Raw genomic sequence first — 24,155 nt, 5'->3', positions numbered from 1 at the left:
GAAAATGTTATTCTGTTTAACTTTCACTCTGTTACAACAGCTCTCAGCTTTATAGTCTATGTTTGTGATTTGTAATGATTTTTACCAATGTCCCAAATAATTTAAGAATTTAACTTAAAATTAGTTATTACTTAGTTTAATTCTATATTAGTGGTCCTAAGAATTCATAAATCATTTTCTTTTGATAATGGCAGACTTTCTCGAGTCTGAAGCCGAAGAAAGCGAGGTTAGTAATACGTTCCAATTTTACTGTTTCGACCAAACTTTCATTACAGTTTTTGTCGTCGAAAATAATGCTATTATGTATTATGTTTTAGTTGGATTCTGAAGATGAGAAGCCTGCAGAAAGAAAGAAACCAAAACGTAAAGCTGCTGTACAAAGTGACGACGAAGATGAAGAAGAGGATGGTTTGTAATTGTTTGTTAAATTGTAATCACTTTCTAGTTTCCTTCAATTCCACATTTTTGGGCTTTGTTTCATTTCCAAGTGTAGTAGTAAAATTGTGTCTACTATGTTATGTAGTAGAAATTTAGTAAAAGTTATGTTCTTTACTGTTTTAGGATATTCTGTAGTTATAATTTTGGGTTAGGAATGTTTATAAAGATTTTTATTATTTATAATCTGATAAAAAAGTAAAATATTGTTAAGTAACATATTTTTCTTTTTTTGGTACAATTAAATATGTACTAATAAGGATTTTTGGATTGTCTTTGTTCTAAGCATTTTAACCCAACAATTTGAAAAGTCACAGTTTTTGTGAAATGAAGCCTATTATTATAATATTCTAAGTTATTTATATATATAAATAACTAGTACCATTAACCTACAGATGATGAGGAACGGCTTCGAGAAGAATTAAAAGATCTCATAGATGATGCACCAATAGAAGAATCTGGGAGTGATGGTGAAGATTCAGATGCAAGTGTGGGTCCTAAAAAAAGAAAAAAAAGTGACGATGAATTAGATGATAGGCTTGAAGATGAAGATTATGATTTGATTGAGGAAAATCTTGGTGTGAAAGTTGCCAGGGTGAGCAAGGAGATTATATTTGATCACAACTACATTTAAGAAATGATATGGAAAGTTAACAGATCTCATGATTATTTAAATAATTACAGATTTACCTTAAATATGTTAGTTTTTGATAATGAGTAGTGACAATGTTTAGCCTTTGCATATGATTTACTATTAAATAAAGTTACTATTAAATGTATTTTGCTATTTTGGCTTTTTGAAATAGTTTTTAAAAGAGACAAGTCCAGTGTATGAAGTCACTCATTAATAAATTTTTCTAGAATAAATTTAAACGTCTGAGGCGATTGGAAGATGATGATAGTGACAATGAAGGAAATGATGATCCTGATTTAGAGAGAGAAGTTATTGCTGAGAAGCTGTTTGTTGCAGGATCAGATGAGGTATACTTATTTAATGTATATAAGACAATACTAATGTTTATTTTATATTATATACTACCACTTTGCTAGTCAGGGGCATAGAGAGGTCAAGAAGCACTGGAAAGAAACTCTTGGCCACTCTTTTTAATAGCCAAGTTTTGAGTCATGCAAATTGTTTGTACGGAGTAGCCATACATATTTTTTACTGGAATAAATCAATCCCAAAGATTAGGATCATTTAAGTAATCATCAAATTTATAAAAAGCTTTATTGATGATAGAACAAGAATTTCGAATTTATTCAGTAATAATTATCTAATTTCCCTTGTGAGTTTGTCGTAGAAATGCATACATTTTGGTTGTATGCTAGATTTGTTCTGTTTCGAGTATTATACTGGTAAAAGTCACCATTTGTTTAAAAAAAAATATTTTTTGTACATTCAACAAGTCTTCAAGAATTTATTGACCACATAGTGACATAATATTTAATTCCTCAAACTTATTCCATACCAATACTCAACATAATGAGTCTTAGTTATGTTGCTTTTAGTTTTACTGGCCTCTGTTATAAAATAAACAACATAGGACCTTGAAATTCAACTGCTTGGTTCTTATGTTTGTTTGAACAATGAACAGAAACTCTGAATCTCAATAATGACAGATTTTAAAAACACTTTTAATTCTAGATTTTATCAGAAAGAAAGAAAATCTTGTAAACTTTTCTGTAACATATTTTATTACCTTGAAGGAAGAAGAAAATCGTTCAGAACCGGGACCTGCAAGAGAAATGGAATATGATGATGACAATGAGGACATGGAATCAGATGCTGACGACTTCATTGTTGATGATGATGGTAGACCAATTGCAGAGAGAAAGAAAAAACGCAAGCCTATATTCACTGATGCGTGAGTAAATCGTGTATTGTTTATTCTTACTTTCACAAACTATGAAAAAAGAGTATTTTAAATTAATCCTACTAATATTATAAACGCGATAGTAGTATGGATCATCCATTCATAGGCTACAATTTATAAAGGTATTATGTGAATTGTCCAAAATATTAAGTAAGTAGAAAATTGTCTGCCATCTGCGAGCTATTTTGGCGAGCGCTGCCAAAACATAGTTACATATATTATGTAATGTATGATTGAAATGTTTATCTTAAATAGTCCCGACAAAAAAGCCCCCCACATTATATATCTATATGTTATGTGTAATCCATTATAGCCAACCATTATAGTGAACCATAACTATATTGTAGTTTATTTCATATGCACATTTGGTTAATTGAGTCCCAAATGAAAATGGATCCTTGTATCGCATATGGTATTTAAAGTAGATAAAATATGTCTTTTACTTTCATTTGTACAAATGCTTTTTTTAAGCCTAAGACTAAGTCGGCACCAGCTAGTCTCATTAAAGTCTTTCATTTATTTGCATATTTTTTTTCCTGTTATAAATTATTGACAATGCTTTGAACAATTTGGAGAATTTGTGGAAGCATAATTTTGATTGAATTTGTTTTAAAGATTTACAAGACTTTTCACTTTTATAATATTATTGAATGCAAGTTTTTCCTCAGTTCTCTTCAAGAGGGCCAAGATATATTTGGGGTGGACTTTGACTATGATGAATTTGAGAAGTATGGTGATGAAGACTATGATGAAGAAGATGAAGAGGATTTGGATGAATATATAGAAGACGAGGAGGAGGATGGTAAGTTTAGCTTTATGCATTGATTAATTTAAAATAATAATTTTATTAATTCTTAATAAATACATTTTTAATATTTAATTTAAGCAAATGGTAAGTAATGATTTTTTAAAATAAATGCTTTTTAGGTGAAAGACGTAGAACCAAAAAAGGAAAAGCTAAGCGGCCCAGCAAGAAGTCAATATTTGAAATCTATGAGCCGAGTGAGTTGAAGAGAAGTCACTTCACTGATTTGGATAATGAGGTAAATATATAAAATACTATAAATATTATCAATTAATTTTTCTTGTTGTAGTGTATAAACACCTCTAAACAGATACAGAACTAAAATTTGAAAATCAGTCATGGCTTGTTAAAATTATAATCTTAATAAATAAATTTAAATAATTCACGTTAAAACCTCGTAAAATACTTGCATATATACTTAAGAGGAAATCTAATTGAAACCTATAGAATCCTCACTTGCCACTATAATGTTCCATAAATCGAGAAGCTCTTTATTTTAAGTACTAATACACATTTGAGGGGTAGTTCTTTAAAACTCTTACAAATAGATTGGATATTTTTCCAAATCTCAAAATGGCGCGCATCAGGTTATTAGGCTGCTAGTGTGTTTATATACATAAAAATATAAGAATTTAAATGTGTATTTGTATCTTGTCTGTTGTATACTTCTAAGAATAATTAATAAAAATCTTTATAATTAATTAATACATTTTTTAGATACGTAAAACAGACGTACCGGAGCGTATGCAAATACGTGAAGTACCCATCACGCCCGTAGAAGAGGGCAGTACTGAGTTAGAGGAAGAGGCAGAATGGATTTACAAACAGGCTTTCTTGAAACCGCCTGTGTCCAAGGCTGATTCTCAAGAGGCTAGGGAGAGATCAAGACGGTATGATAAATACATATATATAGAAAATTATTAATAACAAAAATATATGTGAACTACTAGTTGAAGAAACAACAGTCTTTTAAGAAATTTTGTATGTGTCTTGTAATCGATTTTTATTTATTTTCTTTTTTTTGGGTCTTAGGGTTTCCAAAAAGTTTTTGGTGCTTTGCCCCTTTAGAATAGTCAAGGTCAAAGTCAAAAATCATTTATTCGATGTACACATAGAAATAATAATTAAATGCTTCTAATTTTACATTTACTGCCACTTCTCAAATCAAGGGCGTAAAACGGAAGATAAAAAATTCACTCTCCGCCACTCTTTATTTATTTATTTATTTAGTACTCCTACAGCTAACATAAATTATACATAATTACATACAAATACACCGAGAATATAGCCAAAGATGGAATACAGGATACATTTAACAATAAAAAGATTTATAAAAGGGAACAAACAAACATAAATTATTTAATACATTTGACTAATTGTGATTTAATTTATTTAACTAAGCTAAGCTTTATGCTCACTTCTTGAGCATAACATATAAAAAGCCCCGAGATAGACGTAGGCACTCAATAACTGTTACATTACATTTATTTGTTACACTATTGTTGTACGCGAGTGGTTAATATAGAGTAAAACTAAAATCTTCTGTTATTTACCACCCCACTGTCCCAGGAACCGAACATGAAGTATTAAAAAATTTTCAAACCAATATAAAAGTAAGATATAGTATTGAAAGTATTCAACGTTTATTTTGTTTACAGTGGCCCAAGTACAGTGGTGAAAATTCGACAGGCTTTGGACTTTATGAGGAATCAAACATTGGAAGTACCATTCATAGCATTCTATAGAAAGGAGTATGTGCAGCCTGAATTGAGTATCAACGATCTATGGAAAGTGTATAAATATGATGCCAAGGTGATATATTATTTATATGAAATTAATATTTAGAAAGTTTCTAGTCTGACTAATAGAAATAAGTTCACAGGTTCACAGTTAATTTACTTTTAAATGGCAACAATTTTAAAAATACGTAACATAGATTTTTTTTTTCTGGGGTTGTCCACTACCTGGCCTGACAACTGAGTTGTGTCGATGTATAAAAGCGATTTATATATTCACTTATATAATAATGAGGAATAATTTGTATGTAATTAATAAACTCTAAAATTACTGGATCGTTTTCAGTTTTTAAACTGAATGCGAATTATTCCTGAATAACAAAATAAAAAATATTTGTGTCCAAATTTTTATATGTCCGAGAAGACCTCAGTCATAAGTCGACATCTAGACGTAAAGTCGTCTACAAGTATGACTAAATATATTTATATATAAAATATAGGTGCTCTAACAATAATTTTATTTAGGACTTCCAAAAATTTGCATTTTTAAATAGTGCATTAATATTTTTATTTAATTTCTGTCTAAAAATTGTAAATATAAAATGAGAAACTTTTTACATGATTGATTAGGACCCCTCGTATTAGTTACATTTAATTGCATTTTTGACTCGATTAGATCTTTTCTTAAAAAGGAATTTTTATGTAAGGAACACGGTTTTATTTAATAAAAAACACGTAAAGACGAGTGACAAAAGAAGCTGTATATACTTTATATTTACGAAAATAATGCTTATTTTTTATCTTTGAATCGTATATTTTTACATACACGCCTGCCGACGTTGTCAGTAAATTTTCTATGATATTACTTTAAAATGTATGTCTATTTAAAAAGCGGGCTCCGTAATAAAATAAGGGATTAAAAATGAAATAATTTTCTTCCCAGTGGTGTCAATTAAAGCAGCGTAAAGAAAATCTGTTGAAATTGTTGGAAAATATGCGTGAATTCCAAATGGATAAAGTGATGCTGAACCCCGATGCGCCTATTCCAGACACTATGAGACTCATTAAGGATGAAGATATTGAAAGGTAAATCTGGATACGATTAAGTACATTAAATAATAATTTCTGTCTAAATAATTTGTGGTACTTAAACAAATAGAGAAGTGATTACCCGATTACGCCCAATTATAGAACTTTCTGTCTATGTGATAATATTGTCATTGTTCAATTGTACATGTCGCAGCCAACCAGCTTAATCAGCCGTTCAATTAAAAGCCTAGCTTAACCTAGTTAACCTTTTTAAAATAATTTTAAAATACGTTAACCTAGTTAAAATAACTAAACGGAAGACTGCCTAAAATTGTCAAACACCTTGGATCGAATAATATCCAAATTAAAATCTCAAAACAAACAATCCGCGAAAATGGAGGACACCGTGAGCAATTTCTGCAGAAACCCTTCATCTTTTAGTTGATACCAACTCCTGGGGAATAAATACAATTTTTTCTAGAGCTGTGATACTTTCTTGACATTCAACACCTTTTGTCTTCAGTCACCGTGAACCAAGCACAGATAATTTTTTTTTTTGCAAAACGGATTCGAGAATGGTGAAGATCTGCAATTAGATGATTTTTTTTTGTAACAATGTGTATACAGGACAAAGTCTATGGTTTCTGTTATCCTATTACATGTACGTATTGTTTCCTATAGGTTAAAAAATGTGCAAACACCTGAAGAATTACGCGATGTTCACACACATTTCCTGTTGTACTACTCGCATGACCTACCTGAAATGCAGAAAGTGCAACGCGGCAAAGAAAGGAAGGCAGAGATTGAAGAGAAAAAGTAAGTGTTTTTGCGACTATCAATTTTAATGCTATATTATGAAGCTGTTTCTGGTAAAATGGTCATCGTTAATTTGTGTTCATATTAAGATAATAATAATATAAACAAATTGAATAATTTTACTGGCGAGTTAATTAAACACTTCAATTGATTTACTTAAATGTTTTTAGACGTCTGTATTAGTTAGATTGAAATAAGAAGCCCTTTATAGAAGTTTACATATACTAAAAAACCTTAGTTGTTTAATTAAGATTCTTAATTTAGCTGAAATTAATTGCTGAATAAATATCGTAACTTAATTGTCGCCTTGGCTGCAATCGGCTGCAGGGCTCAAACAAATTTTTATATTTTGTCGGATCTGCCTTCCGTTTATAGAAAGGCAATTCTGTTATCACTACCATGCTATATTTGCATTATCTGTGGAAACTTATATACGTATCCGTACCGCATCCAGGCTACATATTGGTTCTATTTATAACTTGTAACTTTATGTGTGGCATTGTTGGTGCGGCTATAAATAAATGAGTATATTATGTAAATCATACTGTTTTTTCTTATTATTTTTCATTGATATGTTTTTCTCATATCTGTATATTAAAGACACGCATCGCATAGTGAAAAATAATTTGTTGTAAACAATAAAAAAAAATGTATTTACATTGTTATGGAAGAGCTGGGAATCCTGATACTCATTGACAGGGTTCCCGAGTATTACACATGTATACTTATAACGGATGAACAATTTTTTTATAGCTAATACAGGAAAGGTTCTGGCTAAAACAAGTTCGTTAATGAAATTCATATAAGAATTAATTCTGAGTGATCCATTAATTCAGGAATTATAGAGATTTGTCTTTAAGTGAAAAGAAACTATACTGTATGGACAGAAAGTCGTTAGACTGAAGTCGAGAAACTTTGACGATTAATCGAATCGGATGTGGTTATACGATCAATGGCACCTTTTTCAGGAAATATGCCCGTGAAGAAGCAGAAAAGAACGGCGAAGACCCAGACGAGGCGGCAGCGGCGGTGGAAGCTGCGATGCCTGACGATGAAGAGACCACTGAAGTGAAGTATGCGGTTCGATCGGGGCCTTATGAACTATGCAGAAAGGCAGGACTTGGTAAGTTATGAGTCGTTGTAGAAATCTTTCGTAAATAAAATAAAATAAAATACGTTTATTTTGGAACATAAGATCATCTAGGTATCACTTATTCCACGTCAATGAATTCGAACTTGTAGGCATCCCTACTCATCGGCAAAGACAGAGGGTGTAGGCCGAGAGAAAAAGCCGGCGTAAAAAACTCTCGGTACTCTTTTAAAAAAGCAAATCATCAAACAATATTTAAAACAAATATATCAAATTAATTAGAGGTAGCCTGCCCAGCACTAGTCCCATGCCCTTTTATCAACTAGATAATCAAATGTGTGTATGTGACTAGCGACTGACAAACCTACCTAGACATTAATACTATTTTATTATTAATTTTTAAATAAATCCAGGAAAATAATATTTTTTTTATTTATATGCACTTTATTATAGATTAAAGTAGTAACATAATTAATTGTTAAACGTCGGCCTTTATTAGAAACAAACAGTAAATTTTTGTATTATATTTTATTATGGAGCACATAAATTTCTGAAAGACAATCTGTTTTTGAGGTTCAATAAGCTCATTCTTAATAACGCCCTCTTCAGCGCAGCCAGGTTTCTGGTCTACATCGTACCAGACCAATACACAAAGAGAACTTTTAAAAAATTTTTTTCACTAATATTGGTGCTTCTGAGCCAAAATTTTTCAACTCACTAAAAACGGAAAATGTCATATTTTAACTGTTTTTTTTTATCAATGACTAAAAAAATATTTATTATAGAACCACTAGTGCGAAAATTCGGTCTGTCAGCCGAACAATTTGCTGAGAACGTGCGTGATAACTATCAGAGACACGAGGTAGAACAACCCGCTGTTCCGCCTTTGGAGGCTGCCCAAGAATATGTAAGTTACTTATTTATGCTATCATAAATTAATTATAACTAAAAACAATTATAGTATAGATATAGCCATACATATAGGTCGTAGTAAAGTAAATAAACCAGAGAATTAATTGAATTCCTAGACAGTTAATTAAAGATCGATATTCAATCAAGTCGCTAGCATTTTGATTTAAATAAAGCAGAGTCGAAAACGTTTAACTATCTGTCTGACTGAAAGTCAGCGTGTTGATTATTAATGTAAAATAAGATGGCGGTCACGACAGGTTTAAATAGTGGTCGTTGTATGTCCGGGCTGCGCGATAAAAAACTGTGTTTTTTGGATAGTTGGTGTAAGGATCGTAAAACACAGCATATTTACGAGTCTGGTAGATAGGAACATGTAATAGTTGTCATTTTTCTAGAAGTTAGCTGCAACTAATTTTATTTGAGATGTCATTTCACGTACCAATATATCGTTTTTATCGGGCTTTTATGATTATAAACAATAATTATTATATTTATATTTATATTATACTCGTAATAACTACAATTGCCTTAAAACATAATTTAATTTTGTAAAAATATTTTTATTAAATAATTCCTTGATTCGGATTTTAATATGGTATATACAACTATATGGTATTTAAAAGTCCGTAAGCACTTGCGACCATTCTCGTAATATTTTTACTTTTTTATGTCAGGCATTGGAATTATGATATTATAACTTCTTTACTCACCGATACAATGTAATTCCAATAGCGATAGTAATTGCAATAGAGCTATTGAAGCGCGCAATTTTAAGAGCGTTTGAGAGAAGTATGTATGTGTAACAACGACTCCAAATCTGACATACAACATGATATTCAAGTTAACAATTTTTGTAATATATTGTTACGAGCTAGGGGATCGGATAGAAAACGCCGTCGAATTATTCAAGGGTTTATTTCAATAAAATCTATGAGGAATTCGTTTACACTAATATCTTGAAATTACGCACAGAAAAGCACTAAAAACACACACAATGAAACACTGTCACTAATCACTTAAATCACTCAGTACTTTATCACTGGTTCGCACTTATTCGCACTTTTTCTCTTCGCTGTTTATCGCTTGGAATCGCATTCAAAACTGCACTCAGTGGTCGCGTTTTGGCTTGCTTATATATCCCTGGGAAGAATCTCGAACGATGTTTCCGATGTTTACGAGAACTTTCTAGGCGGGAGCGCTACTGAGTAGCGATCGCCTAGTTCTAGAACGCGCGTACTTGCTATCTCTTTCGCACACTGCTGCGTGCTTGTCGTACGACGTTCTAGAGTTCTCGGTCTAGCTTCGAGAAGGTTCTTATCTTTTCTCTCTTTCGCGTATCAAACAGTGCTTGTCCCACGGCTATAACCAGGCCTGAAAACGCCTGAAAACGGGTCTACTGAAAAGTGTACCATTCGTCTATGCGTGCTCTGAAACCGACTGAAAAAATGTTTCAGCCTCCTGAAAACCAAGGCAACATTATGTAAATTTCGATTTTCTAATATGTGATTGACCCTCTCCTGAAACGGTCATAAATCATATTTCAGCCTGCTGAAAAGTTCTCTAAGTAGTGGAAAAATCTAAAAACATTGCAGTTGACCCGTCTTCGTAACACTACCCTCTCCTTAGACATGCTCGTCCCGAGCATCATCACTTCCTTTTATCATTATCCTTTTCCCTCGCGACCGAGTCTGCGAATCCTTATCGCCTGCACAAGCTTTACATTTCTTGATCCAGTCTTCTACATCTTCACGATAATTAATCCAGTAAAATATTTCTTTAACCTTCCTAAGAGTCCCTTTTACTCCTAAATGTCCACTAGATAACTCAATATGACACATTTCTAGTATGTCGCGAACCTTGGATCTTGGCACCACTAACTGCAAAAGATCGCCTTGAGCATTTTTCAATTTGCGACATAACACTCCATTATGTAGAACTAAACTGTCCCATTCAGCCCAGTAACTCTTAGTAGTGTTACTTGTAGATGCAACTTCACTCCATTGTGGCTTGACAGCTGAAGATTTCATCCAGTCCAGAATTGGTTTAATGTCACAATCCTCTTGCTGTGCTATCTGCATCAATCTCCCACCGAAATCTGAATGAATGGTAGCTGTTCGAAGCATCCTCACGTTACCATCCCTTCCGTCCTGTTTGGTGACTTTTTCACTTGGCCTTTGAGACGCATCATCTGAACTCCTTATTAGCTCTCTTTCATGGATCGATAACATATCAGAAAATTTCTTTAATTGTTCCTCTGCCTTTGATAGGTGTATTGACAAGGCTTCCTCATATTTATCCAGAAATGTTCGAACTGCGTTCAACTCTTGTTGTTTACTGGCCTGTCCATCCACATCGATTACTCTACAGATGTCATAACCACAATTTGAAGAATTGCCTTTTAAGGAGACTTCCTGTCCTCCACACTTGAAGATCCCTTTTTCCAGATCTATTTTACATTTGTAAAACTTCATAAAGTCTAACCCGATTATACAGTCATCTACTATGTCAGCAAGAACTACCTTGTGTCTGTAAAAACGTTCACCAATCTTGAAGGTCGCGATACCTTCTCCCCGATCGGCTATGCGTTGACCCGTAGCTGTAACAAGATGTGCAATTCCTCTAGAAGGGCTTCTAGAAAATGTCTTCAGAAGTTGGTGTCTGATTACTGTTCGTGAAGCTCCAGTATCAAGTGTCACATCACACTTAGTTCCATTGACTTCTCCGTCGATGACTAAGGTATTTCCACGTCTAGCCTTTACATCGCCTCGAAAGTCTTTCTTAGGGCACGAAAACCTCATGTGCCCTACTTCCCCACAGATGTAACAGGTTGGCCCACGTTGACCAGTAGCTCTTTCCGTAACAGCCCTAATGCGGTTAGGTTGAGGATCTTTCTGAATCGCCTCTACCTCCAACGCATGGGCTAGAGCGTCCTTCAGGTTCTTGTGGTGACCAAGGTTCACTCTCAGCCTCACTTCACGATCTCTTATTCCATCTATGAAGGTTTGCACTAATATCTTGTCTGCTACATCTGGTAAGGATGCGTAAGCTTTCTTTACCAGCTTCTCTATTTCCAGACCCCATTCTTGCAAGCTCTCACTTGGTCGCTGCATTCTCTCCCGTAATTGAGCCCTGTAGACTGGCTCTAAATGTGAGTCTCCATAACGTAACTCCAGGGCATCCAGCAGTCGCGTTAGCGTCACATCTCCTGTCATAACTTCCAACACGTCCAGGGCTTCACCTCGCAATCCCAACATAAGGGCAGCCACAGCCTGATTATCTTTCCAACCGTTTATCTTGCATAAAGCCTCAAACTGTACCTTGTAGGCGTCCCAAGAAGAAGAACCATTAAAAGTAGGTGCTTCCAGCGTTCCAGATGATTCCACAAATCCAGACATCTTAAGGCACTGAACCTCCTTTTCTAACTCAAGCAAGCGTTTCTCCTGTTCCGAAAACCTACTGTCCAGGTTTTCAAACTTTGATATTAGAGTCTCCGTTTTCTTTGTCTGCATCTCCGCATCTGCTGCAGACACTGTCATGAACTCCTCTTGATTCTCCCTTGGAGTAATTGGCATTTTTCTATCCCCAATTCTGACACCAAAATGTTACGAGCTAGGGGATCGGATAGAAACTGCCGTCTAATTATTCAAGGGTTTATTTCAATAAAATCTATGAGGAATTCGTTTACACTAATATCTTGAAATTACGCACAGAAAAGCACTAAAAACACACACAATGAAACACTGTCACTAATCACTTAAATCACTCAGTACTTTATCACTGGTTCGCACTTATTCGCACTTTTTCTCTTCGCTGTTTATCGCTTGGAATCGCATTCAAAACTGCACTCAGTGGTCGCGTTTTGGCTTGCTTATATATCCCTGGGAAGAATCTCGAACGATGTTTCCGATGTTTACGAGAACTTTCTAGGCGGGAGCGCTACTGAGTAGCGATCGCCTAGTTCTAGAACGCGCGTACTTGCTATCTCTTTCGCACACTGCTGCGTGCTTGTCGTACGACGTTCTAGAGTTCTCGGTCTAGCTTCGAGAAGGTTCTTATCTTTTCTCTCTTTCGCGTATCAAACAGTGCTTGTCCCACGGCTATAACCAGGCCTGAAAACGCCTGAAAACGGGTCTACTGAAAAGTGTACCATTCGTCTATGCGTGCTCTGAAACCGACTGAAAAAATGTTTCAGCCTCCTGAAAACCAAGGCAACATTATGTAAATTTCGATTTTCTAATATGTGATTGACCCTCTCCTGAAACGGTCATAAATCATATTTCAGCCTGCTGAAAAGTTCTCTAAGTAGTGGAAAAATCTAAAAACATTGCAGTTGACCCGTCTTCGTAACAATATTTTCCGAAAGATTAAATATATAAATACATTTTTAGACCCCAACGGGCGGGTCATCTGGTGAAGTGTTACGTCGTGCTGTGTACATGTGCGGGGTCCAATTGGCACGTGAGCCCCTACTTCGCTCTACCCTGAGGGACACTTTACGGGAAAGGGCCACTATTACCGTTAGACCCACAACCAAGGGTCTGAAGATGATTGATGAGAGTCACTCCTGTTTTGGGTAAGTTATAATGTGAAGTGAGGCTTTTGCTGATTTATTACACTCAAAATCTACTCTTCATCTTCTTCTTCAAGTGCCTCTCCATTACTGGAGGTTGGCCGTCAGTTTTCTGAAACGCGTCTAGTCTAGTCTAATCTAGTGTAATAGCCGATGACGTTGTTATTAAGTACTTAAAACATAGAATTCAGCCGGGAACTTTTATTTTGGTCAATATAACCGGTATGTTGTTGTAAACGAATGTCGTCGTTAACGGTTTTGACAGTATTTCTATTATCTTACAATCGCCGGCATCTGTCAGGCACGAAAAATCTATTCTTTAAAGGCCGCCAACGCACTTGCGAGCCCTCTGGCATTGAGTGTGTCCATGGGCGGCGGTATCACTTAACATCACACAACATGAGCATGGGGCCCATTTGCCCTTGTTCTATTAAAAAATAATCACTGCTTATTAAGAAAAATAAATCATAAGATTCTCAGCTATTAAGCTAATTAGCTTATTTTATTACAGTTTAAAATACCTGAATAAGAAACCGGTTCGCGATTTGACTGGAGATCAGTTCCTGAAACTGACAATGGCTGCGGAAGACAAGTTGTTGGAACTCAACATCAGCGAGAATCTTGAAGGCAACACTGGCCCCAGTTATTTGGAAGAGTTGAAGCAGTTATATCAGAAGGTATTTAACAACAGACTAACTAATTTTGTAATATAATTTTTTTGTTTACTAATTTTGTCATAAAATAAAAAACTTTTTTTTTAATACTTAGGAGCACTGAAAAGTTTTATATCAGAGAAATAAAGTCACACATTTATATAGATATCGCAGTAAAGAAGTTGAATCAGAGAGTTATTGAATCTCTTTTTCTATCAATTCTTTTTAGAAATTTTCTTTCTAATCAGTGAGCTAGCAAGTAATTTGACAGACTCGTTTTTACTCCGGCAATGGAATATTCAGACCAATTTTGATTGCTTTGTACAAGAGACTATCTATACTACATAAATCTACTAACAAATTTTACATAGTCTAAGCAATTCCTGAAATGGGTTCAAGTAGTTGGTTCCTTCATAATCTCATACATACCTTTCGAGATAATTCTTGGAATAAGTTTGGTTTATCATTATCATTATTATTATTATTTATTTATTTATTACAGACATGGCTAAACTCACAATAAAATAGACTATAATATATACAATACAAAATTAATTAAAATAACATAAAACACAGTTTATTCTAACCCCTAATACTCTCCAAGTATACCCTCAAATCAGAGTACACTACCGCCATACGTTCACCAAATAGGTCGCTCTCCGGTGAAGAGTCGACCATATCATGTATTTTTTTTTTCCCTTTGGCTCTAACACTATCATGTATTTTATAACAAAACTTTTTGTTTTAGGATGAATTTGCGGCAACAGTACAGGCCTGGAACGATATTCGAATCGAAGCAGTCACATTGGCTTTGACTAAAATTGTTATGCCTGAACTGAGACGGGAGTTGCAGGCTCTTCTCTTGCAGGAATCTAAGGAATATGTACTGAAGTATGTACTTTAAAAAAACATTTTATTAAGAAGTTTATTGAACTCGTATGAGGCATCATTTCTAAAGTTCCCTATTTCCAAATTCTTATCTTTGATAATTAAACCTCTTTCGCTAAATCCCTTCCTAGTTAAAGTTTACTATTGATTGAAGAGGTTTTCCATATGTCGACGCGAGTGAGTTTTTGCCTTAAAAACACTTTTACCGGATTGAAGCTATGTATTATTGTAAACTTATAATTATTTAACATAATTTTAAATTTATACGACGAAATTATGTTAAATAATTATAAATTTACAATAATATATGGCTTCAATCCGGTAAATAAGTGTTTTCTTTAAATGTGTAACAGCTATGTTAATAAAAGACAATACTAGTTTTTGCCTTTATATACACATATAGATTATTTAACTTGATATAATATATTAAGGTAAAGCTCCTTAAAAAGAAAGGAAAATAACATTATCCAAAGACTGGCCTATAATAAGACAGGACATTAAGAATGAAAGCGGCTGAATGCATTATCACTAATTTGAGGATTTTTTTCTGGAGGATTAAGTCGTAAATATGGCCCACTAGAATATGGGACATAATTTATAGTTAATTTGTTGTGTATGAAGTTACTAGGCAAATGTTAACCCAGTGCTCAAGATGTATTAGTAACTAGATATGCCAGATTACAATATATATTTCTTTACAGATGCTGCAGACGGCGGTTATATGATTGGCTCAAAGTGGCACCTTACGAATCCCGAGTCTCTGATGATGATGATGAAGAATGGGATGCGTCTAATGGTAACACTTTTGGTTAAATAGGTATAATTTATTTATTTATATCCGTCATAATCTTGTTTAGACATACTTTCTTGATTTGTTTTAAAAAGTTGTTCATGATAAACTCAAGTATGAAGTCAAAATTATTTGATTTTGTTAGTTTGCCTTTTATACAAAGTATGTTCCATATAACAAATTAACGTTAGAAAAATAAAAAAAGTATCTCCAGTATATATAGTTTACGTGGTGTGAATGTAAGAAAAGTAATGGCTCTCCTGCTTGAATAAAAATCCAGAAACAAGAGCACTTATCAAAAACAGTTTGCTATGGGATTGTCCCTTCTTTGAAATTGTATATAGAATATAATATTTACGAGACCAAAAAGCTAAGTAAATGTTTTGACTTTTAAAAGATACTACTATATTAAAAATATAATAATGCTACTATATTATGCTAATGCTACTATATTAATAATTACTTCTTCATACAATATTTGTGTTAAAGAAAATACATTTTTCTTTTAGGTGTACGCATTGTATCGATAGCGTACGTACCGGACCGTGCGCACTGTGCGTTCGCGTGTTCGATAGTGGGAGGAGGCGAAGTCGCCGATCATTTACGTCTACCGCACTTGTTGTATCGCCGAAACGCTTGGGATCCTATTGAGAGGCAGAACAAAGAGGCCGACCTCACCGCACTTAGGAGGTATAATGATTTTCTATAACTTTAATAATTTGGTATACATTGATTGTTATTTAAGAAAAATGAAGAAAATATGATTTTTTTGCTCATATATATTAAAAAAAAAAAAAACGTTTATTTTGGAACATAAGATCTTCTAAGTATCACTTATTCCACGTCAATCAATTCAAACATGTAGGCATCCCTACTCATCGGCAAAGACAGAGGGTGTAGGCCGAGAGAAAAAGCCGGCGTAAAAAACTCTCGGTACTCTTTTAAAAAAGCAAATCATCAAACAATATTTAAAACAAATATATCAAATTAATTAGAGGCAGCCTGCCCAGCACTAGTCCCAGGCCCTTTTATCAACTAGATAATCAATAACTTTATAGTAAGCCTTTTTACACAGCTTTTCTTTAATACATTTCTTAAATTTATTATCTAGAGTTTAGTCGTGGGAGGTATTAAATAACTTTTTGTTTTACCTGTCGTATCCACACATTGGATAGACGATCAGGACATTTAAGATTGTCTTTGATAATATGATTAAAATAAATATGAAAATTAGTCAAATGTCTAACAAATGCTACTGTCTGAGTAATAACATATGGAAGTACATTTATACACAAAACGTATTTTTTTTTAAGAAAACTTAAATTTAACATTAGACAAACTATAATTAATACTAATTAGAAAACATTAGATTGTTACTACTAAACAGTCTTCCCGGCTCTTCGAATATTTATTATTAATATCCTTATAATTAATGTCATAGATAAAACATTAATAAATGAATTAGTGTCAGAGATTGATAAATGCAGGTAGGTAATTTGTGTAATTAAGTCATTTTGGAAGGCACTGGGCATTAAAACTCAATTAATTATCCTATAGATTCATTCTTCGCAAAAAACCTCACGTGATAGTGATAGGGGGTGAATCTCGTGAGGCTCTCAATATCAAAGCGGACGTCTCCGAGTGCATTCAACAGTTGATTGAGGATGAGCAGTTTCCCAGGATACCTATAGAGATAGCAGACAACCATATTAGCAAGATTTACAGTAATAGTATACGAGGAAGGGTGAGTTGATTAAAAGATAGTGTTATATATGTAGTTCTGCCAGTGAAGTCAATAAAATGCCAAGTTTTTTTTATATATTTTATTAATGAATAAAATATTATTGCCAAGAATATTTTTAACAGTAATTTATTCTTATTATTAAAATATATGTCATGTAAGGGTACTTCACAGTAAATATCTGTATTTTTTTTTAATTTATCTTTCCAGTTTTTGTTTTATAATCGATCGGTGAATTTTTAGAATGACTTCAGGGAATATCCCGACGTACTGAGACAAGCGATATGCCAAGCCCGATTGTTACAAGACCCACTTATGGAGATTTCACAGCTTTGTGGACCTGATGAGGAAATACTCTGCCTTCGGTACCACCCCCTACAAGATCAGATAACTAAAGAGGACCTTCTTGAAGGAATAGAACTGGAATTCGTCAACAGAGTCAATGAAGTCGGCGTGGACGTCAACGAAGCGGTGTTAACGGGGCGAGGGACCGAACTCCTCCAATTTGTCTGTGGTTTAGGACCAAGAAAAGCTCAGGCCCTGATAAAGCTCTTCAAACAGACCAATCAAAAGCTAGAAAATCGTACGCAACTGGTGACAGTGTGTCACATGGGACCGAAAGTGTTTATCAACTGTTCTGGATTCATCAAAATTGACACAAGTAGCCTTGGAGATAGTACAGAGGCGTATATAGAAGTTCTGGACGGGTCAAGAGTGCATCCAGAAACATATGAGTGGGCGAGGAAGATGGCAGTGGATGCCCTGGAATATGAAGACGAAGACGCCAATCCTGCGGGAGCACTGGAAGAGATCCTGGAGGCCCCGGAGAGGTTGAAAGATCTGGATTTAGATGCGTTTGCCGAGGAGTTGGAAAGACAGGGCTTCGGTAATAAGAGTATCACGCTGTATGACATCCGAGCGGAGTTAAATTCTAGGTATGTATGATACATGTATATTTTTGCCTCGAATTTTGTTCTCTAGTTAAAGTTAAAGAGTTACATTAATAAATTGTATATTACAACGGTAATACAAAAAATACAATAACAATTAATTTTTAATTACAAAAGAAAAAAAAGAAAATAAATACAAGAATAGAAAGAAAGGAGTACAATCTTAATATATATAAATCTCCTGTCACGATGTTTGTCCACGATGGACTCAGGGAGGCAATGGAGTAAAGATGCTGCGATGCAACGAGGTTGCATATTAAAAATAGCCTGTAATTAATTTTTATATAATTAAGTTATAAAGAGTTTTTTATTATTTTTATAATGTCCTTTAAAATTAATGACGATTCATGACGTAAAATTGATTTAAAAACATATACTTAGTTTTGATTAATTTTATTTATTAATTACAGATTAGAACATAGGTATCAATTACGCGTCCTACACACAAAATAATTGTTAGCAGGAAAATATCTTTTAATTGCACAGACTAATCAATAACTACCATAGACAACAAATAGCTATTTAATGACAATAGACAATTGTATTTCTTTTAGGTACAAAGATCTCAGAGTATCCTACAGATCGACGACTCCTGAAGAGATGTTCGATATCCTAACCAAAGAATCGCCGGAAACCTTTTTTGTGGGAAAGATGGTATTGGCCAGTGTGGTTGGAATCACTCACAGAAAACCTCAACGGGAGATGTTGGATCAGGCCAATCCTGTGAGGAATGATGAGACAGGCCTTTGGGAATGCCCCTTCTGTCATAAGAATGACTTTCCTGAGCTTTCTGAGGTAATATATAACATATTAGACGCACATATTTTAGTAGCAGTAAAAAACTTTTGAATATTTTATTACATGCACGCAGGACACTACTATGTGTTATTTGATTATTTTAAAATAAGTCATATTTTAGAAAAAAATTAAAAATTTGGCATACAAATATAATGTATTATAAAGATTACACTGACTTCAGATAAACTTTGAAATATTTGAGAATGTATCGTGTATTTTTAGTTGAAGTTAATTTTTAAATTTAAAATAATAATTATTTTTTTGTCTTTTGTAATATTTATCTTTATAAACGTATTAATTGTAATGTAATGCATGCCGTCCGCACTTATAATCGAGGCCACACATTGGTACTAATTATTCATTCTTTCTTTTCTTATGTGTGACAGAAATATATCATTTTAAATTCAGAGATTTTTCAGCTACCGTTCCATTATTAGTTCGTTTATGCTGGCTATACGATATGCGTGTCTACCATTAAATCATAGACATGGCATACCTGATATTAAGACACACTAATAATTAATCTATGTTAGGTATGGAATCACTTCGACGCAGGCGCGTGTCCGGGTCAAGCGACGGGCGTACGTATACGTCTCGACAACGGACTTTCCGGATACATTCATATCAAGAACTTATCGGACCGACACGTAACAGATCCAACGGAACGCGTACGAATCGGACAGACGATACATTGTCGAGTGCTCAAGATAGATGTCGAACGATTCTCGGTCGATTGCTCTTCTAAGTCGTCCGATTTGCTCGATAAAAATAACGAGTGGAGGTTTGTATATCATTTTATTTGAATTTGTCTGATCAATATTATGTATATGACTAGATATCAACAAAACAAACAATTATATAAATTGTTCTGGTTATGTATGTTACATAGATACGTAATTAAATATTTAAACAATCGGTATTGTACTTGGAAACTAATATACATATTTATCTTTTCGGATTAACAAAAAAATAACTTTAAATAATAATAAATTGCTTTCTCCCTTAAAAGCAATAAAAAACAATTTTTTATATGTCCAAAGGCCCTAGAGCTAAAATATAAACAGATAAAATTTGAAATGTTATACTAACTTTTTTATAGACCAGCGAAAGATCCCTACTACGATCAAGAAACAGAAGAGAAAGACTTGCGAAAGGACAAGGAGGCAAAACAAACTAAGGAGCGAATGCAATACGTGAAAAGAGTTATAGTGCACCCATCATTTAGAAATATATCTTTCGCCGAAGCTGAAAAACTTATGGAGAAAATGGCACAAGGAGAAGTTATTGTGAGACCTAGTAGTAAGGTGAGAGAAAAAATATACTTTGATCATAGATATAATCGAGAATTTAATACATTATTAATCGTATTTACATCAATTAAATAATACAAAACTTGGCGATTGAAAAGAATCTGGAAAGTTTCTTGCCCGCTCTCCGCTCTTGACTGGCAAATATAAATTTAGAATTAATTTATCATCTTTTCTGTTCACAAGTGTACTTGGTTAACTATATGAATAAATGTATTTTGTAATTATATATATTTTATCAAATTGCAGGGATCTGACCATCTCACGGTGACGTGGAAGGTAGCGGAGGGCATTTGCCAACACATTGACGTACGAGAGGAAGGCAAAGAAAATGCGTTTTCGTTAGGTCAGTGACAGATTTTGTGGTTTCAGGCTGTTTAACTCGTACTGAAAATCATAAGTTTTTCTGGCGTTGTTATGTCTCTAAATTACTGATTGTGTCACTTCTTCATCAGGTCGCAGTCTCTGGATACAGGGTTCAGAATTCGAAGACTTAGATGAAATTATAGCTAGATATGTAACTCCAATGGCGGGTCACGCGCGAGATCTCATTGCATACAAATATTACAAACCTTTAGGCGGCATGCGAGACAAAGCCGAAGAGTTGCTGAAAGAAGAAAAATCTAAAAACGCTAATAAAATCCACTACATCGTCTCGGCGGCTAAGAATCATCCCGGCAGATTCCTTCTCTCTTACCTGCCGCGAAATAAATGTACGCACGAGTACGTATCGGTCACGCCAGACGGATACAAATTCAGACAGAGAATGTTCGATTCGCTGGGGAGTCTCTTAAAATGGTTCAAAGAACACTTCAGAGATCCACCCCCAAGTGGTACTCCAGCGCAGAGGACGCCAGCTCTGCGAACACCACACGGCGGGATGACGTCTACAATGTATCACACACCAGCCGCTCACACGCCCGCCTTCCACACTCCAGCGCACACACCCGGCCCGGCATACATTAACACACCATACACACCATCAGCTCAAACACCTTACATGACACCGTTCGCCACCACTCCCAGGCAGCCAGACTTCCTAACGCCAGTCATACCGCGACACAAGCAGCTTCCAGTATTTACGGAGCCGTCGGACTGGCAAAAGGCCGCCGAAGACTGGGTCAGACATCGGACCGTTAGAGACACCCCTGCAACCCCTCGTAGTAGCGAAGGTATGTCGACTCCGCGACAGTCTCGCACGCCCAGAATGGACTCGAGATCAACCCCCCGACATGACATGAGATCTACCCCCAGACATGACGCCAGGAGTACCCCCCACGGCCACTCTGGAAGGTCGTCTAGGGCACACTCGGTGCGTTCCACCCCCCACACAAATACGTCACCCAGGTCGATGTCTCTCGGCGACGCAACACCGCTCTATGACGAGAACTAGTATGAAGACTGATGGAAATTTTTATTTTTGTACGTATAGTACGTATACGTATACGCTATGTGTAATCGTTGCGGACTTTCATATAAATTGGATGACACAAATAAATAGTTAGCAATTCGTGAATTACCCATTTAGATAGTTAAATAAACTGGAATACGGAAGTAGCGGTTTATGTCCATGTCTTTTTTCGATACCAAGAAATTTGGTAGATAAGCAATTAAATGAATTAAGCGTTTGTATAATCAATTACACTGTTTTCTTGCGCAAAACTTCTATATCACTCTGAAGTTATTTATATATTCTATATATTCCTAATTAAATAATGACCTCTACTTATATACGTTCTTCAAACAGCTGGGCTCATCACTATTTACTTTTGTGGAGTTTTATATGTACGCAATCTATAAAGTAATGTTAAGCACGTTGAAGATAATGTATAGTAGATTAAAATTTTTATTACACATTATGTTTCTTACTAGTAATCCATCTAAAATCTTACTGACTAATAATATTAAATTATTATTTAATTGAGTTATTTATCTTCATTATATCGCATCTTCCGATCCAACTTGCGTTATTTCAGAATGATATAAAAGTGTTTTTATTATAGTAAACGCCTTAACATTGGTTAGTGAAGTTCATCCAAATTTATTCAAGGCTATCGCTAGCGGGAATATAATAAATAATATGGAAAATATTTTGTGTTTTTGTTCTCTTAATTTGCAGCCACTGAGACTAATTAAGTAAATGAAAAATGTTTTGTTCATTTTATCTGAAATAAACGAAATGTTAAAGCCTATTTTGGTCTGTTTAAATGCGTTAAATAGCAAGCTTGGACTTATTTTTTAACTAGCAATAATTGGCATTCGCGCCAATTTTTAAGATGCATAGATTAACATTTCTTTCAACGGGTGATATATATACTCTGTATCACAAATAGAAGGGCAAGCCTGATTGATCAATGATAGTTAATAGTAGACAGTATTTTCTTCTTACATAAAAAAAAAATTAAAAAAGAAGAGGTTTAAAGTCAAGTTCTTAATTTGGCAGAAAGTTGAGACTAATTGGACTCATTTAGATTTATAAAGATATTCGACGCATATCGTACGTTAGAAACATAAATACATGTAATAGTTCCCCCTCGCTGCGAATTGGTTGCGCTGGACAGAAAGACAATCATAATTTTTCAAGTTCATTACATATTATGTTGATGTGATTTATGTTTTTCATAAAATGTAAATATTTTTTATGGGAAAACAAATCGTTTTAATTATGTATACAAAAAGTATTTTAAATATGTTTACAAATTGATTGCCACCTTAGCAAAAACACATTTATTATAAAGGTATTGATAAAAGTAAATACTCGATTATTCTGTCTAGTAATGAGGTAAACGATGTAAAATGTTTAATGTTTATCTCGTTTGAAAGTAAAGGAAAATGCATATAAAAGTATCGCGCCTTTTGCTAACCTTGTCGGCATTGTTTTTGTAATTTAAGTGACAAATGAGAATTATTGTAGGTCACGTAAATGACATTGATGTTTGTTAATTCGACTATAAATGCTGTCAAGTTAATCCGTGAAATCTGAACTCGGAAGTTGTAAACCAATGCGAAATGCGCTATTTATGAGGTCACTTTAATTCATAATGGATTACAAAACATGACAAATAATATTTTGACAAACAAAAGTTCTTTGTTGCAATCTGCTAAAAATAAAAAAAAATTTTTTCGGTCGCCCGATAATATGTTGTTTATATGGATTAATCTTATTTATAGATTCTATACATATTTTGTTATTTCGTAAACGTATTACACGCAATAACCTTCTTCAAAAGTCAATGGATGTCATGGCCAATTTCCTTAAGGAAAGTAGCTTATCAGTCATCTGCGCCTACCAAGCCTAAATAATTATTTCGCTGTTAATCGATAGGCGTCATCAAAAAGCGATAATACTCCAAGGTATGCATAATTTCTGTAGTGAAACTTCTTTAGGCGCATGAGCGTAAGATTTTTATGCATGAAACGTCACGAAGATGTGCAGCGTTTTTGTCGAAGAAAAGGTGAGAACGATTGAGAGAGAGTGAGGAAGGGAGATCGAAATAAAATACACGCTATTGGTTCGTATTCGTTTAGTAGTTACATAGAACTTTACATGGCAATTCCGTCGTATAACGTCTTATGCAGTAAACGAAGTTTTTTTATTTATCTATTATTATAAGTGTATATATGCACGTATACAGTGTGAATATAGATATACAAATACATGGAGGAATCATATACTGGTACATGATCATTCATTGGGGCTTTTACCTTCGTAATAATTAATTGACAAAGCTTCACTTCTAACATGTATATTTTTAACGCAC

General features: G+C 34.2%; 1 protein-coding gene across 1 annotated transcript; it reads left to right on the top strand.

The window, feature by feature from the left end:
* Nucleotides 1-37: 37 nt before the first annotated feature.
* Nucleotides 38-22,484, top strand: LOC110994557 (transcription elongation factor SPT6). Its single transcript, XM_022261259.2, has 25 exons — nt 38-226; nt 318-408; nt 831-1,030; nt 1,297-1,416; nt 2,143-2,300; nt 2,978-3,111; nt 3,237-3,352; nt 3,832-4,004; nt 4,773-4,926; nt 5,794-5,936; nt 6,561-6,695; nt 7,664-7,818; nt 8,571-8,692; nt 13,086-13,270; nt 13,779-13,944; nt 14,669-14,811; nt 15,510-15,604; nt 16,108-16,288; nt 17,156-17,342; nt 17,583-18,274; nt 18,844-19,084; nt 19,621-19,868; nt 20,187-20,391; nt 20,644-20,740; nt 20,850-22,484. The coding sequence occupies exons 1-25, from the start codon at nt 188-190 to the stop codon at nt 21,785-21,787; spliced, it is 5,118 nt and encodes a 1,705-aa protein (XP_022116951.2). The 5' UTR covers nt 38-187; the 3' UTR covers nt 21,788-22,484.
* Nucleotides 22,485-24,155: the final 1,671 nt, after the last annotated feature.

Source organism: Pieris rapae, chromosome 4 (assembly GCF_905147795.1).
Source record: "Pieris rapae chromosome 4, ilPieRapa1.1, whole genome shotgun sequence".
NCBI classification, from domain to species: domain Eukaryota; kingdom Metazoa; phylum Arthropoda; class Insecta; order Lepidoptera; family Pieridae; genus Pieris; species Pieris rapae.
The sequence above is the reverse complement of the archived record's forward strand: the minus strand, read 5'-3'. Positions and strand labels throughout refer to the sequence as shown.